Source organism: Lytechinus pictus, chromosome 3, assembly GCF_037042905.1.
Source record: "Lytechinus pictus isolate F3 Inbred chromosome 3, Lp3.0, whole genome shotgun sequence".
NCBI classification, from domain to species: domain Eukaryota; kingdom Metazoa; phylum Echinodermata; class Echinoidea; order Temnopleuroida; family Toxopneustidae; genus Lytechinus; species Lytechinus pictus.
Genome location: NC_087247.1, coordinates 53,167,566 through 53,185,352, shown reverse-complemented (window position 1 = coordinate 53,185,352; position 17,787 = coordinate 53,167,566). Strand labels below are relative to the sequence as shown.

General features: G+C 35.7%; 1 protein-coding gene across 2 annotated transcripts; it reads left to right on the top strand.

The window, feature by feature from the left end:
- Positions 1 to 410: 410 nt before the first annotated feature.
- LOC129257013 (isthmin-1-like) lies at positions 411 to 12,671 on the top strand. Of its 2 annotated transcripts, XR_008584124.2 has the most exons (5): positions 679 to 1,033; positions 4,023 to 4,154; positions 5,596 to 5,745; positions 9,542 to 9,705; positions 11,015 to 12,671. XR_008584124.2 is itself a non-coding variant. In XM_054895245.2 (4 exons), the coding sequence occupies exons 1-4, from the start codon at positions 964 to 966 to the stop codon at positions 11,023 to 11,025; spliced, it is 363 nt and encodes a 120-aa protein (XP_054751220.2). In that variant the 5' UTR covers positions 411 to 963; the 3' UTR covers positions 11,026 to 12,671. The 2 variants fall into 2 exon arrangements, 1 of the variants encoding a protein (XP_054751220.2); XM_054895245.2 differs by lacking the exon at positions 9,542 to 9,705 and having other exon boundaries at positions 411 to 1,033.
- Positions 12,672 to 17,787: the final 5,116 nt, after the last annotated feature.

The window sequence follows — 17,787 nt, the reverse complement described above, 5'->3', positions numbered from 1 at the left end:
TGAACATCGTATAACCATCTAGCGAGTAGTAAAATAAAATGAATGATAGAGACAGAAAAATACCTCGTAAATGCAGCTTATTCTCCTCATTCGCTTCGCTCTAATGCAGTCAAGTCAATTCATTTATAGGTTTTGTTCATTTTTTATTCAATAAAACGTTACAATTAATAATTGGTTGAACATGAACCTTATCAAAATTGTTCAATTACATAATTACATAAAAAAACATGAAGAAAATAATACCCATGGTAAAAGGAATTTTCACTGAGTCACAAAAATATACATAAAAATACTGCATGCATTACATTTTATAATTGCAAAAAGGGATATCTAAGAATATACTGATCTGATAATAAATCAACAAACTTCTCATTTCCATCGAGTATATACTTGACCGTACGCAGAACTGGGACGGCAGGACGCGTAAACTTTTTCTTAAACTCAAATGCGAGGGAGCAAAGCTATCTAGCTCGTCATTTGGACACTTTAGTATTTTGTAAAGTGAAATTAAAGGATTTCGTGTATACTATGGGTGAATTTGTGAAAATTTCGAGTAAAAACCCTAATCATCTGATCATTGACAACAGCATGATCAAACCCTCACTTCATTGGTCAATACTCTGAATGACTTTTCTTTTCCTCGTTGAATGAATTACACGCTAAATTACCCGCCTACTCATTCGTCCGCACGTCACATGCGCTTGATGAGATCGCTCCCTATATAAATTGAAAACGGTGGCATGAAAACGAACAAGTCAATAGGAAATCAGCGCGATCCGGGAGACAAGTTTACCATCACAGCCAAGATCACCACTCCATCCATTAAGAAAATTAAAATGTTTGTTGACTCTATCTCGTTGGAATAATATCACCTATTTGGACAACAGGAACTATATATTTCACGGGTATTCGATCTCGTTACCATCTTTAAAGGCTAAGAGACCGATTTGATCTAAACCAAATATGGATGCATTAACTAAAAGGGTTGTCACGTCTATAATTCTTTTATTTTTCATCGTTTGTTCATCATACGGTAAGTACTATCATAGTGTCACTGAGATGTGTGGTATTGAGAAAGAGAGATTTATATAAAGAAATTTAGACACATGGGCCTACACATATTATATATACATGTATATATATATATATATATATTCAAAGTGTATAATTTAGAAGTAGAAAAAATAAAAAATAATATAGCAAAAATCGTGCAATGGGCAAACTTAAATGATAAAATCATCAAAAATCGTCTATGCTCGAGTCCATCATAATTGTAATTAAAACTCGATAATTATGTGTAAATTACATAGGCAATATGCCAGTCAAAAACTCGCACATCTTGTGGAATCTATGTTGTCATGGTGTGTTGTTCTCTTAATATTTACATTTTCATTATTTTTATCATATTATGATATCCCTTAACTAATATAACTGTTCTAAGGCTATTACTGTTGTAAACACCATAAATTGTTTAGAGTAAACTTAGTCATCAAATATGCTTGGCTGTCCAATAGGGATAGTCTCAAGCGAGGAAACTCTAATGCAATTCATTGATCACATTGTTTTAGATACTCTTGGGGTTAAACAGGAAAAGATGCACGCTTGTTAGAATTCACCGTTCACTTAAATAAATCTATAGGAGTTAATGTGTTTAACCCGTCGAATATTATCTTTGTATTCATTAACCATGCAGCATCATTCACTGTTGCAATGCTTGCATTTAGCCTTACCATATCTTTAGTATTGGTCTTTAATTCATTCAAATACCAGCCTGTCTCAAGTTCTCTTTCGAAATAATTTATGACTAAAGAAAACACGATGTTTACAGGAATGTTGCACATGACAGATTTATCATCTTTTGTGTATAGTTTTGAGGTGATGAACTTAACAGGAGTGAGTTTCTTTGCTCTAATTTCACAATGATGTACTACCTTGAAGAGTACATTACAAAACAGTATATAGTAGAAGTCGTAGAACTAGTAATGTGGTAGATAAGCCCTGTGTTAAACAATTTATCCAATACTATCGTCATTGCGTTAATATTGCTGCTGTTGCTTCTGATAGTGGTGATATTAAAAATAATAATAGTAAAGAATGATGATTATGAGGATCATGGCAATGTATTGGTGACATTTTAAGCAATGTATGCTCATGTATTCATACTTTGCAAGGATAGCTTGTCTCATTTCTTTCTGCATATATTAAAACAAAATAGTGTTGTATCGATTTTATGATAATTCTTTATGTGATGGATTTTAATTTAAATCATCTCACACCTTATCAAAATGCTTGCATAATATATACACGTCTTTATATCTTTCGGTAACCAGTAATACAAGCAAATATTTCGCGCCTGATCGACCTCATGTGGTATTTCCAAATAGACTCTAAACTTTAATTGAGTTAAGTATGAACAATAATGCATAATATACATATTATGTATATCTAAGATATGTAATAGTTGTAATGCGCTTTGTAAAAAAAAGGTTTCAAAGTGCAAGAAAAAAAAAGATAGAAGAGGGGAAGTATTAATGTTTCAGAGATATATCAGAAATAAACAAGAAACGTTATGAATGCTATTGCGTGTTTTTGAAAATATCATACCGGTCTAGACGAGTGTAAACTATTGGTCGTGCAAGATTTAATGCCTATATACCTGTCTTGAAAACTTATAAACTTTTGAAACACTATCTTCATATCGTCATGTACGCTGCTTTGTGTTTTTCAGAGCCAAATGAAAATAAGGTCACCAGCTCACTTCCTTTTTTTTTTGTTTAGGGGAATTAACTACATCGGAATGAGGGAATTAATGTTCCCATTGAAATTCCTCACATGCAAAGTAAGTTTTGAGTCATATGATAAATCAGTTCCCGTTTTATGTGTGTAGCCGGAAATCTTTTTGACTTTGTAGGCACCAATAAAGCTTCATAAGGTATACATGGTATAATAATTATCAAACAAAACTTTTGTACTTGTAAAAACAACCTTGCACTCAATGCAATTTAATGAACAAACTGAATTGGTGTTGTTATGATAATGATAACGATATTGTGTTATAACCCAGGGTAAGAATTTAAATCACAAAACAGCTCTAACAGTATGATCAGCGGGACCAGCATAGCATGTTATTCAGCCTCTTCTGCTCTAAACAGTAGCGTAATTAGCCAACTTTGTTGGCGGGCCAAGCGTGGTGAATTGGTCTGGAATCAAAATCATGCATGACTTCCCGCTCATGAAGCGAGCGCTCTACCCCTGAGCCACCAAGCTAGGAAAAAAGGAGAACAAGACAAGTTTTTGATTTTTTTTTTCATTTTAAACGAATTCCCAAAAGGAAGTGGTGTGAATTACGGGCTAAAAGTTCAAATCTGGACAACTATTCTGATAATCTAGGAAATAATAATCAAATGTTCCAAACTTGTGGTCACTGGAAATGAATTTCCAAAACAAATAGCATTTTATCCATGTTTTTTTATGGACCTACAAGAGGAGACAATTTAAAGATAAATAAAAGTGAAGTTGAACAAATAATAATTTGATGAGATAATCTGTCAAACCAAGGTTTGTCAACTACCATCGTAGATTTAGATAAGGTACAATTTCATTAACTGAACTTTGTTAAATCGTGAAATGTATTTTAGCTGAAAAACGATAACTTTGAAGATCACCAACACAGGAAAGGAAATATTGGACAGTACATTATTATTTCTTCTTATTCCTTGTAAAAGACCCGACATCGAGCCGAAATTTCATTTTAGCTTTGCTAATTTCTCTGAAAATACACGATCACCTCCGCGATTTCTTGGTACACATACAGACAATTGGTCATTTTATTTGAACTCATTTTCAAATCGTTATACCATTTATCTTTAAATTATGTTTTCAACCCACTAACTGCAGACACCCGGCAAGCGCGTCTTATACATGTCCATAACCGTGTTAATCGATTCCTCAACACATATTAAACAATTTCATGAAGTATTTGCATAATTTTTGTAACATTTTTCCGGTCCTTTTTTTTACAGCCTCACCAACGCAAAGCCAGTGGAGTACATGCTCTGTTACTTGTGGAGATGGAACTCAAACACGAACTCTTCCTAGTGGTTCAACTGAGACGAGAACATGTAATTTACAGTCCTGCTCAACCACATTAACACGTAAGAAATAATAGTAGCACCCCCACACATACACATATATACACCCTCCCTGTTACGGGAGCTGTATAAAGCTTTAATAGGACATGTTCAGGGGCGGATCCAGGATTTTCCAAAAGGGGGACACATTTTCCCGAGGAAAAATGACAAGCAAAAAAAAAAAAGTCTTCACTTTCGAAGGGGGTGGGGCACACTTCTGATTTAACGGCATTTTACATCACAAATTTTGATTTTGCCTCTCAAAGGGGGGGGGGGGGGGTCACGGACCGGCTTTCCCCCCCCCCCTGGATCCGCCAGTGGACATGTTATGGAAAAGCGCATACATCTGTTAACAAACACGTCATGTAAAGCAAATGAATATGTTGATTAAAATTCTAGGGAGCTCGTTAAATAAGTGAAAAGATTTGCCATTGTTTTATTTAGATATCAACTTCAAAATGTCATTAAATTATTAGCATATTTGTGCTTTAATCAGCCTTAAACATTGAATAAATCACTAATTGCATTTTCTTGATTATTTAATTCGTATTGTATTTTCAAAATCAATGATTTGAGTAAACCAATAGCCACCAGTTTTGGATTTTGGTCGATAGGCGAATATTTTGTTTTCAGATGATAAGGAAATCGAATTCAATTAAAATCGAATTTTAAATTAATCTTATCATATTTGAGTGACAATGAATATGCTTCTTCTCATCAGGAAACGAAATTTGTGCACTTGTGTGATGATATTATGCCATGTCCCCTTCTGCAATCATCATGCCCAAATAATTTGTGATATGTAGGCCTATACATGTATAGGACTCCTCAATTGAGTTCCAAATGAAATAGACATTCAATAATATTTTTTTTCGCCCTGACGCTTTGCACTCTTAGTCCCATGGTAAAAGCTATAGGAACAGGGTGATAAGCCTTAGGCAATAAGCATGAAGATTACAAAATATCTCTTTTAGGTGGTTGAAAATTTGTATTTAAAAAAAAAATGTTTGGGTGACGATTCTAGATTTGCTATATAGCTTGTGGACAAAAACATTTCACATGACCAGCCAAATATAGCCAATAGCCAATTTCGGCACATATAGAAAATAAAAAAAACTATATAAATTGGTCTATATTTTATAAGTAGACTTATATTATAATGAAACACGTTACGTCTTCTGTTCCCGCGTTACTGGTTTTGAAAACCAAACGAGGTGATATATAAATGATGTAAATGTATCTTAGGCTCACGGTGTATTTTGATTGAAGACATCGTTTCTAAGCGGGATTGGAGCCCGAAATTTCGCAGTAGGCCTGGTCCTATCATGAGCTGTCTTTCCTTTTCAGCTGTAATCTAAATAGTTTTTGACATGGGCATGCAAGACGCCATTTTGCACTGGTCACACTTCAAAATTTTTGTAATATTATGAAAAATATAGTGATCCTTTTCTCCCCTAAATTACAGCATTAACTGATTGGAGAGTGCTCAATTGTTTCACCCCGTGTGCTGGTGGTAGAGTCCGTGCTCTTCAAATGAGAGAATGCCTGGCAAGTCCTTGTGAAACAGGAGCATTGGTCCGATTCATATGGATGACTTGTCAAGAGTGTTTAGCAGGTATGGGCCTCTACCAGTTTCTTATTCACCTTACATGTTAAATTAATCTATGTAATATTCCAAACCATATACAACATCAACGTTGGATGTGTTTCACAAACACCGAGATGAATTACAATAATTATGGCAAACTATGAATCGTCTCTACCATAATTAAACCAAAAGCTTCAGTCTCTGGACAATTGGTTGCTCCGCTGAATTAGGTTGACGACAATTATAGTAAAATATTAGAAATTGTAAAATAAATCCCAAGACAAAACGTTTATTCATGTCTTCAAGCATATTCATAAATTTATCCACGCCCCTATCAAAGTATCCTGGTGCTGCCTTGAAGTCAATCCTGCAGTGCTGCCTTGAAGTCAATCCTGCAGTGCTGCCTTGAAGTCAGTCCTGCAGTGCTGCCTTGAAGTCAATCATGCAGTGCTGTCTTGAAGTCAGTCCTGTAGTGCTGCCTTGAAGTCAGTTCTGTAGTGCTGCCTTGAAGTCAGTCCTGCAGTGCTGCCTTGAAGTCAATACTGCGGTGCTGCCTTGAAGTCAGTCCTGTATAGTGCTGCCTTGAAGTCAATCCTGCAGTGCTGCCTTGAAGTCAATCCTGCAGTGCTGCCTTGCAGTCAGTACTGCAGTGCTGCCTTGATGTCAATCCTGCAATTCAGCCGCGATTTTTATTGTCAGCTACACTCTGAACCAGGCGCGGATCCAGGAGGGGGCCGAGCCGGCCCCGCCCCCCCCCCCTATTTTTTGACAACCTGCAGAAAAAATGTACTCTTTAACTTGATAGAAACTATGAAAAACAGAAAGAAAAGTAAGAAAGAGGTATATCATGCCCATGATGTGTAATTTACAGCCTCGTAACGGCCGGCCCGACCCCGAAAAGAAACAAGAAAAAAGTGAGGGGAAGAATTGGAAAATAGACTTTATATAGTCCATTTTTCGCTCGCGCTTCGCGCTCGCATTGCCTGTGTAGTGAATCCCATTCAAGAGGATTACATGGCACTTATATATCCAGTTCTGAAATCAATTTGCACACAATATTTTAGCTCGCACATCAAGCTTTCATCATTTTGTTTGATTTACAGAAATTGTTTATACAGTGCGTCCCAGAAAAAAACGAAACCGAGATTAAGCGATGATTTATCATAACTTAATCACAAATAAAATAGACAAATGACCTACCAATGTAAAGCTTAGAATCTCATCTTTCATCTGATATTACTTTGATTATTCCTTATTCACGCATGAGTGAGAAAAAACAATTTGAAGAAAGGATACCAAAAACTCATTTGGCGGGGGGTATCTGAATTTCAAAAAAAGAAATCACATGCCTACAAAGGTCAATATCTGCTCTTTTATTTGATACCTTAATCACAAAAAATGGCCAAGAAGTAAAAAAGTTATGCTCCCTCGAAACGATGCTTGTATTTCCATAATTTCATTAAATAAACGTGTTTTCACCGGTTTCCCACAGAAGCTATCGCATGGTTAATAAAAGACTTAATGCATGGCTGATCGTCAACAAAACGGAGTTTCGAGTGAGTTTGAACGCTAGCCTGTAAAACCTCTTCATTTTATGAAATTATTGAAATTCAAGCCTTATTTCAAATAACCAGAACTGTTTCATTTCTTGACCATTTTCTGTAATTGAGGTATCAAATTAAAGAGCAGATATTGAACTTTCTAAAAATGTGGTTTTCTTTTTGAAACCCAGATACAGCCCGCCAAATTACTTTTTGGTATCCCCTCTTCAAATTGTTTTTGCTCACTCATGCGTGAATTAGATATAATCTAAGTAATTTCAGATGAAAGAGGATATTCTAAGCTATACAATGGTAGGTAATTTGTCTATTGTATTTGTAATTAAGTTATGATAATTCATCGATGAATCTCGGTTTCGTTTTTTGTAGGACGCACTGTATATATCAAAATGTTCACCTCGCGCTGCGCGCTCGCATTGTTTGATTTGTGAGTTACCTATCCTCTTTGGAAATTCTTACCCAAATTTGTCAAAATGCTCCTTTATCATGTCAGTATATCAAAAAATTAAGCTCGTGCTTCGCGCTCGCATTTAATTGTTTGAGACACACAGCTTGTTCTTTATCTAAATAAAAACGCGCTTAGACTTTTCCAGTTTTCAGGTCGGAATATCAAAAATTTTGAGCTCGCGCTTCGCACTCTCATTTAATTGGTGATACTTGTATCCTCTCTATTAATCACTAAGAAAACAGTCATAATTGAGTCCCTTTTCATGTTACTATCATAAAATTTCGGCTCGCGCTTCGCGCTCGCATTGTTTAGTTGGATACTTATCTTTTTTTCATGATTATAAAATCTCCTCAGAATCTTCAGGTCTAAGGACATAAATATCAAAGAATTTGAGCTCGCGCTTCGCGCTCGCATTATATATTAAGACCACATGAGCTACCCTTTCTTGTTTATAACAATAAAAACTAACATATACTTAAAACTGTAGTCTTTAGTTAGGACTACCCCTTGAAAAAAAATCAGATTATAGCGGCCAATCGAGAAAAATGTTAATGAAAATATTTTTCGCCCCCCCCCCTATTGGCGAAAGCTGGATCCGCCCCTGTGAACCCATCTGCATTGACACTTTAGAGTCGCATGAAATACAAATTTTTCATAGTTACCGAATTATTGATTTTTTTGTGAACACTTTTGTCCGATGATGATGAAAAATGGTTTGTTCCGAGGGGTCATTTCTGCATGTAAACTATCCATTTACCCCCCCCCCCCACCCGCCCGCCCCGCATTTTACAGCTTACCAATAGCTTTTTTGAATTAGAGGCTAAATTTCATTTAACTTTACATGTTGTAATTGAGTATCCTTATTCTTGTTCTCGTACCCATTGTGCGATTTGTTCGAATATGGAATAAGACTTTGAATATGCGTACCAGAAAACAAGAGAAATCCTTTCTCGATCTCTATCTTAATACCATTTAAATATAGTTCTTCCATGATCTCATATTTGACGTCCGCTTCCTATTGAAGGAGCATAGGCTGCATCTGCGCTCGAGAATATATGTTTTCATTTCTTTAAAAATAAAACCCTATATCGCTTGTATTATGTGAGTGTGGTCGGCATGGTTGTACAGCTTCTCGGTCACACTGGCGGAATAAAAACATAAACCGCCAATAAACCAAACAACCCAGTATACAACCCAGTTGGCATGTCGTTGTGGCGGTATTTTCGGTTTTGAGTTTATTTGACAGTGTGAATGAGTCATAGCACCCCCAACCCCAGTAACATCATTTTTAAGGAAATCGTGGCGTATACTATTTTCTACCCCGTTTTCAATGCACAATAATTAATGATCACTTGCATTTTAATGCCCTATAAAAAGTGGGTAAGAGAAGCTGAGGGAAGGAGCAGAAAGAATAGTTATGAATTAATAATTTAATTCACTTCATTTCTTTAAATCCGGTCACTCTCTCCATCCATGATCTTTGTTTTGCTGAAATGCATTGGGTTAAAAAAAAAGCATCAACCTAGCTACTTTTTTTAAGAATAACACTAACTTTCATTTTAGCCCAAAATAAAGTTTATTTCTTTCATCCTTTACCTCAAAAAGTCGCATGGTTGCTATATTAATTAACCCTACTCCAATCCTCTGTTCTTTGATCCTTGTTTAAAAGAAAATCAAAAGCTTCTTGTATTGCACGTTTTCCGCCAAAATTTTATATCAATATGCAATATGAATGCAGCATGAAATATCTGAACGGAAATTGATATTATTTAGATAGCGTGTTGAAGCAGAGTTTATTTACTATTCTTTCCAACAGCATTAGAAGCAGCGAGTGCGACTGCCACTCCATCACCTAACGAATCAACTACATCCATTCTGACCACAGTCTCACTTACAACTGATGTCCCGAGTACCGCCGAGGCATAGGGGTTCATTTGCTTAACTCTCATTCGAGAGTTTGAGGATTCGAATCTTTGCCCGGTGCGTATGTCTTTATAAAGCAAAAACCTTATACTAGTGATCATAAATAATTTAAGGTTTGAAATTATTACATTGTCAGAATCTAACCCCCTTTAACAAAAATTGAGCTAGATGTAAGGGCCTACCAATAATAATCTGTAGAATAGTTATTTTTACGCATGTCATATTTTAAGTATTATTTTGTTTTTGAAAAAATTACGAGGGTTCATTTTATGATCAAACGAAAAACTTTATTTTTGTTCCCATTATCATGATTTTTACATGACTCTCTATGGACAAAATCAGATTCCCATCACTGAAATTCTATCTCCATAACTTTGTTTTTTTATTGTGAACAGGCATGAGAATGCAGAGTCTATTAGAGCTATGGATAATTCATTCACAATTAAATCAGGAGAAATGAGTTATGTCAAGAACACAGTAACACAGAGCCCGAATTTGAAAACGCCACCTTATATACAGTCGTCTTTTTTGTCATTGAACATTAACTGGCACAGCAATACTGGTTCTGAATATCTTGATTTAAAATCTTAAGGAATATCCGCCTTTCGGCATACAGAAAGAGCTTAACGCGCTTGGCCACGCGCTGGGCCATCATTACACATTAATATGGAAAAATTCAAGAATGCAAACCACGAAGAAGCTCAATCTATATAGGAGTTTACAAAGACGTCTCTCTCGATTGAAATTGACATTTGAATTCATATTAACAAATGGTTTTTAAATTTAAAGAGACCCCCCCCCCAACACACACACACACAAACACACATTGCGTAAGCCTGCCCAAAGTCTTCACGTTGGCATGGTGGAAGGGATCTCACTTTATAATTTCCTCTCGCCGTACTGCAGTCTACACACGTGGGTCAATCGGATGAATCATTTTCAAAGCCCCCCCCCCCCCATTTTTTTTTTTTTTTTTTTTACATGCCACGACCACAATATATGACAATCTGTAGTCTTTAGCAAACTACAAAATCTAAATCTGGATCAATCTATGTGGGAAACGACCCCTACCCTTCGCTGTACAAAAATATTTGACCAGGAAATGGGAATCGGTTGAGCTATTATCCCCCAGTTCCATATTACCCTTATGTGACCTGTAATTATACCAAAATATGTCCCGATCATTCTCCTTTTGGGTAATTATTAGTGGGGAATGGGGCTTTATCTCGAATGTGTCTCCCCTTTTTATAGTGTCCCTGCCGTAACTGAAACGATCCATGTTATATGACTTGGGTTACCCCTGTTTTGTTCTTACTTGTAATCATACTCAATTACTTTTCTATTTTATTTTTCATTTGTCTTTTAGATGCCAGTTGAGTACACATGAACAAATAGAGAAGACGAAACGGCGATCATTAGTCAGTCGGACGCGAGATGAAGGAATATTTGTGAAATGTGTATGTAATATGTTGCAGGTATATTCTACCTGAACGATAATTATAGACTATGTATTCATGCACTTTGAGAAGAAAAAATTTGAGCCGATTAGAACTTTCCAGTTTCCAATATGTTGAACTAAAAAAAAACAGAAAAGGAAGTCTTATACTAAAATGTGTTCTTTGGTGCAGAAAACAATCGTTGTTCGAAAAAAAATCAAAGCGAATCTTATGAGAACTATTTCTCTCAAGGTTCTAATTAGCTCCATTTTTATTTTAGTGACGTGTAAAATTGATTATTTCTGTTAGCTTTGTATAATATATTTGTACATACAGTATTATTAATTCTGATATATAAACATATTATTATTATTTATTTTGGAAATGAAGATGATACAAAGCATATAGAAATATAGAAATTAACCACTGGCATGCCAGGGCAGAAATTTGTTAACTAAATAACTTTCGCAATTAGCCTTCTGTCCTTCTTCCATTGGTTATAAACACAGAAAGATAATATACATAGTACATGATTTCAAAATATTAAAATAATTGCATGTCACTGTTTATGTAGTGGGAAGGAAGTTATTTTTAATATGTGGCGCCTCAACCAGAGGAAATTTGGTTTATTGCATATGTAGGGATACAAATATCAAACTCTCATGTAAGTACTCGGATGCGTCCGATTTGTAATGCGTAGTAAAACAATATATACATTAAGTCTTTTAAGATTTATATACACATAATTGTGCTTTCAAAAATGATAATGTAATGTTGTACAGAAAACAAATCATCATGTACATCCTATGTTCATCAGACAAACTGTTTCAAATCATGTTCACTTGATAACCAGTTGATAACGAGTTGGTCGAATTACTGCTGCTAATTCAAGTGTCAGCAAGTGAACTGGTAGTGCCCTATAACTCAATCATGTCAATGTAATCAAGGTAATTTTCTAATAAAAACGCCCCCAAAAGGGTCAAGTCGTATTGGTCAATTTATGTAACCTAGAATAACATTACTTAACTGCGAGGGTAGCGTGATTTGAAAATAACTTTTTCAGACTTGTTTCCCGAAATATTTTGTTAAATTAATTACAAATCGCACCTAGACTAATCTTAGAAAATAGCAGAAGGTATAGACATAATTCATGTGCATCCAATTAAATTATTACGTTTGAGCCCGCCTGAGTGTTCACACGGTATTAGATTGAAATTATTATTAAGACAGATCAGTAATTTCTGATTACTTAATATAAAAAAGATTCATTGTAACTACAACAAAAATATTTGGTTTAAAAAAGGGTCCTTATTGCTTGATGTGAGCATGTGTATTTTTCAATTATTTTAGAACTTTGATTTCACCATATTCGTTAATGACAATAGAAAATAAATTCTTTCGTAATATTCATGATGTTATAAATACATAAATTAACACTGAGAAATTATTTGTACATAAAGATGTAATTAATGTTGCTTTGTAAGACTGTTACTTATCTTATGAATGCTGATGATAAAAAAAAATCATAATTACCAAGTATTTTATATGAAAGTCATGTAAATAAAATTCTCAGATACCTACAATCAAGCTCATGTTGTTCCTTGTTTGATGTGTTTTATTTGTGACGGGCCCGTATTCTGAACGCCGGTAAATCTGCAGCTTTGCTTTATCCATGGATGGTCAAATGTGATACAAATTCACTCTTGAAGTATGAGAAACAACACACACAAGAATTAAATCAACAATGTAAAAACTATTTATATATATATATATATTTACATTTACGGCTTCCTATAATTTTAGCTTAGACTCTGACAATTACCATTAAGATCTGCCATGTCAGTTATACTCTAAACTACTGTAACTTGTATGCGTTGGCAATAACTAAGGGGCTCTGACTAAGAAGAAAACAAAGTAACATAGAGAATGTCCAATGGATTGGGTGTGTTGATATGTCAGTACATGATTTTTTTTTGCATGCTTTATTAGAAAATTAAGCCTTCATAAAAAAACCAGCACCCAAAATCGAATCGATGTATATTTAACCCATGGACCTACAAAAAGATGGACATTCATTGGTTAGTTCATGAATTCACAAACACGTGACAAAAATTGCATCTGATTTTGTCTACTTTGATTCTATGTTGGTCACCGGGTTCCATTTTGCTCTGGCGACAATCGCTCAGATGGATAATCTGCACCTTAAGCCAAACTCAAAACTAACCTCTAAAGCCTCCACTAAAGCTAATTAAACCCTAATTTAATATTATCTGAACAAGAAAACCTTATTACCATCCTAACTCTATATAGTCCAGATCTGCCTATGCACTGTCAGAGCAAATGACGCAGAATCATTATGTGGTGTCACCGGTCCCCGTCAATTAGCTGCAGAAGCAGTCCGTGATTAGACATTACGCGAGTATTCGCTCATGTTGCACGGCGGATTCAAGAATACGGAAAACATATTGTCAAATGCCCTTTATGATAATGAACAACCAAGAAGCCTTTGTAAAAAAAATGATTAATCAAAACGACAGTTTCGTCCTGGACTCTCTCTAGACAAACGACATATTTGCAATTTTAAAATTGGGACGAAACTGCTGTTCCGGTTCTCCAATTTTCGACAAAGACCTTGTAGCTGTTCATTGTCATTTGACGTTGTGCGTCGCGGAGAGAAAACTCCCTAGTGATACAACGCGTCCCCCCCAAAAAAAAAATCCTCTGACAGACTAAATTTATTCCAAAATGTGGTAGCACTCTCAATATACAGGAGCTCATTTCATGTTCTAATTTCTATGAAAATTTCATTGGTCTCGCTTCAACGGTTTTTAAGCCGGGTTTTTAAGACACATTCTGGTACGTAACAGAGGTGCATTTGAGGCCATTCTAAGTAGGCAGCACTGCTGTATTTCTGTATTGCCCTTAGCATGTTAACTCACATTTCAACATCCAGCATCTGAGCGGGGACATCTCCCTGAGTCCAGCCCATCAAATCATAAATTTCAGCAGGCATGTTTGGGAGGGCAAGAACAGTTCAGGATGAAATATGTTTGATGATTGATATAGGTGAAACAGTGTGACTCCAACCTGAAAGAAAATCATTATGATGGAGGATTACAATATGCTGAACAATGAAGGGCAAACCACAAGAGTGTGTTACACTTTGCGAAAGCGAATATTACCGGTGGCCTTTGACACGATTAATCACAACATTTTACCCCATTAGCTCTCCCATATTGGTGTTCATGGAAAGACCGGAGTTATCTTTCCAACAGAAATCAATTTGTATCATTAAATGAACAAACGTCTGATTTTAAAGATATAACACGTCCCACAAGGAGGCCTGTTGGGCCCATTATTATTTATTCTTCATAGGCGGATCCAGCTTTTGGCGAAAGGGGGGGGGCGCACTGCCGAGCGGCGCACACATTTTTGAACTTCACCGGCGCCATAAAAGAAAATGTTGAAAAAGTGGTAAAGTCTGACCCTGTCAAATGCTCTTTTCAAAATGTAGGCTTTCCAGTCATGCCATTTTGCATGACCACACGCAGATAATATTTCCGGGGGGGGGGGGGGGGGGGGCAAGACTCGAACTTATTAAAAAAAAAAAAAATAAAACGATAGAGTAAACGGACCAAGCTGCTCAATGGGGCGATTATTTTTTTTACAAGTGTAATAAAAGTATTTGGTGCACATCTCACATTTGCACATTTTTCATAGTTTTCATGAAATGTTAAGGAAAAAAAATGTGTTTTCACAACAGCTGATCGGGAATTTGCCCCCCCCCCTCCCCCTTGCTGCGTACGACCATTTCCTGAAGTCCACTTAAACATATCTCATTATAACAGAAAATATACATCAATTTAAACATATAATCTTTCTAAAACATATATAGAGAGAGATTGAAAAACTTATTAAAGAAAGAAACAAGCAAAAAGTAACACAAATTATGCATTTTATTTGCGATTTCAAAATCTCGTGTACTAACCCTTTTAATGCGATGAGGCCAATACTTTTGTATATTAATTGAGATACAATTCTTTTTTACTATATATATATACACAGGGGCGTCGATCCTTTTTTTCAGATTGGGGGGGGGGGCAAAATCATGAATCAACTTTCCAAAGGCGCTCGATCACATAAAACAAACAAATTAACCCACACACAAACACGCACACACACATATGCATATATATATATTTATTTATTCATATGACTCATGAGATAGAGACACATATCTCACCAACAAATTAATGCGAGCGCGAGCTGAATTTTTTTAGTATACTAACCTGAAAACAGGAAAAAGGTGCCTGTTTAGGATTGTTTGTGGTAACTCATGAGGAGGATACATATCTCACTACACAGATAATGCGAGTGCCGAGGGCGAGCTGAAATTTCTTTATATTCTGACCAGAAAGCTTGATATTCTAAGCATTATTGGTACCAATGATTAAGATGTGTATCTAAAAAAACAATAGATGCGAGCGCGAAGCGCGAGCTTAAAATTTTGATATTTCGATCTGAAAAAAAATGACAGTTTAATGGAAGTGTTTAATAAAGAACAGGATTATATCCAACAAAAGATTATTGCAAATCGAAGCGGGAGTTCTTTTGAGGTTTAGAACTGAAAACGGGACATTCTATTCACCTATTTAATCATGAAAAGTATGGGGTTTTGCTACAGAAATGATGCGAGCGCGAAGCTCGAGCTGAAAATTTTTATATTCCAATCTGAAAAGCGGACAATTTGAGCATGATTTTAGATAAAGAATGGGTTGTGTAGCTCAATCTCGCTTGCTGATTTATGTGTAACATTACTATCTTATTTTATTTTTGCACATGCGGAATCATGGGGGGGGGGGGCAAAACGATATGTTCCCCCCCCCAATATTTTCATTGGTGGGGCGATCGCCCCCCTGCCCCCCCCCCAGGACCGACGCCTCTGTATTTACAATGATACTACATCATGAATCATTTGGAATACATCACCAATCCAGGTTTATATATTATCATTCAATTTTCATGTACATGATGTATAGGCCTATATACAGATTTGGTATTTATATATATATATTGTGATGCTTTTCACTAAATATAATGCAATTTGTAATGATGAGTAATTTTTATCTAATTGCTTTGATGAAACTGGATATAATGCTTATGACCTGAATTCAGAAAGAGATCCTTCAAGACAGAGCTTTGGAAATAGTTCTCCAGTTCTACAGGTATCTTTATTTTTTGTTTAACTTCTTCCTGAGCGATCAGATGAATAATATTTAACTTAATGGAAGATGAAAATAGATCAAATTTTGTGGCGTAAACATTTAAACGTTAAAACAAAGGCATTGACAAACTGTATTTATACATTGAAAATGATATTTAGTGGTTTAAGGTCTAACGAATATACGTCTGGGTATATATGTTTGGGAGGGCAAGAACAGTTCAGGATGAAATATGTTTGATGATTGATATAGGTGAAACAGTGTGACTCCAACCTGAAAGAAAATCATTATGATGGAGGATTACAATATGCTGAACAATGAAGGGCAAACCACAAGAGTGTGTTACACTTTGCGAAAGCGAATATTACCGGTGGCCTTTGACACGATTAATCACAACATTTTACCCCATTAGCTCTCCCATATTGGTGTTCATGGAAAGACCGGAGTTATCTTTCCAACAGAAATCAATTTGTATCATTAAATGAACAAACGTCTGATTTTAAAGATATAACACGTCCCACAAGGAGGCCTGTTGGGCCCATTATTATTTATTCTTCATAGGCGGATCCAGCTTTTGGCGAAAGGGGGGGGGGGCGCACTGCCGAGCGGCGCACACATTTTTGAACTTCACCGGCGCCATAAAAGAAAATGTTGAAAAAGTGGTAAAGTCTGACCCTGTCAAATGCTCTTTTCAAAATGTAGGCTTTCCAGTCATGCCATTTTGCATGACCACACGCAGATAATATTTCCGGGGGGGGGGGGCAAGACTCGAACTTATTTTTAAAAAATAAAATAAAACGATAGAGTAAACGGACCAAGCTGCTCAATGGGGCGATTATTTTTTTTACAAGTGTAATAAAAGTATTTGGTGCACATCTCACATTTGCACATTTTTCATAGTTTTCATGAAATGTTAAGGAAAAAAAATGTGTTTTCACAACAGCTGATCGGGAATTTGCCCCCCCCCCCTCCCCCTTGCTGCGTACGACCATTTCCTGAAGTCCACTTAAACATATCTCATTATAACAGAAAATATACATCAATTTAAACATATAATCTTTCTAAAACATATATAGAGAGAGATTGAAAAACTTATTAAAGAAAGAAACAAGCAAAAAGTAACACAAATTATGCATTTTATTTGCGATTTCAAAATCTCGTGTACTAACCCTTTTAATGCGATGAGGCCAATACTTTTGTATATTAATTGAGATACAATTCTTTTTTACTATATATATATACACAGGGGCGTCGATCCTTTTTTTCAGATTGGGGGGGGGGGGGCAAAATCATGAATCAACTTTCCAAAGGCGCTCGATCACATAAAACAAACAAATTAACCCACACACAAACACGCACACACACATATGCATATATATATATTTATTTATTCATATGACTCATGAGATAGAGACACATATCTCACCAACAAATTAATGCGAGCGCGAGCTGAATTTTTTTAGTATACTAACCTGAAAACA

What these genes read in the sequence shown, in the direction of transcription:
- LOC129257013 (XM_054895245.2), top strand. Translation starts at nt 964, where the DNA reads ATGGATGCATTAACTAAAAGGGTTGTCACGTCTATAATTCTTTTATTT. An exon ending in CATCGTTTGTTCATCATACG is followed by an intron (nt 1,034 to 4,022) that starts GTAAGTACTATC and finishes TTTTTTTTACAG; the next exon opens with CCTCACCAACGCAAAGCCAG. An exon ending in CTGCTCAACCACATTAACAC is followed by an intron (nt 4,155 to 5,595) that starts GTAAGAAATAAT and finishes CCTAAATTACAG; the next exon opens with CATTAACTGATTGGAGAGTG.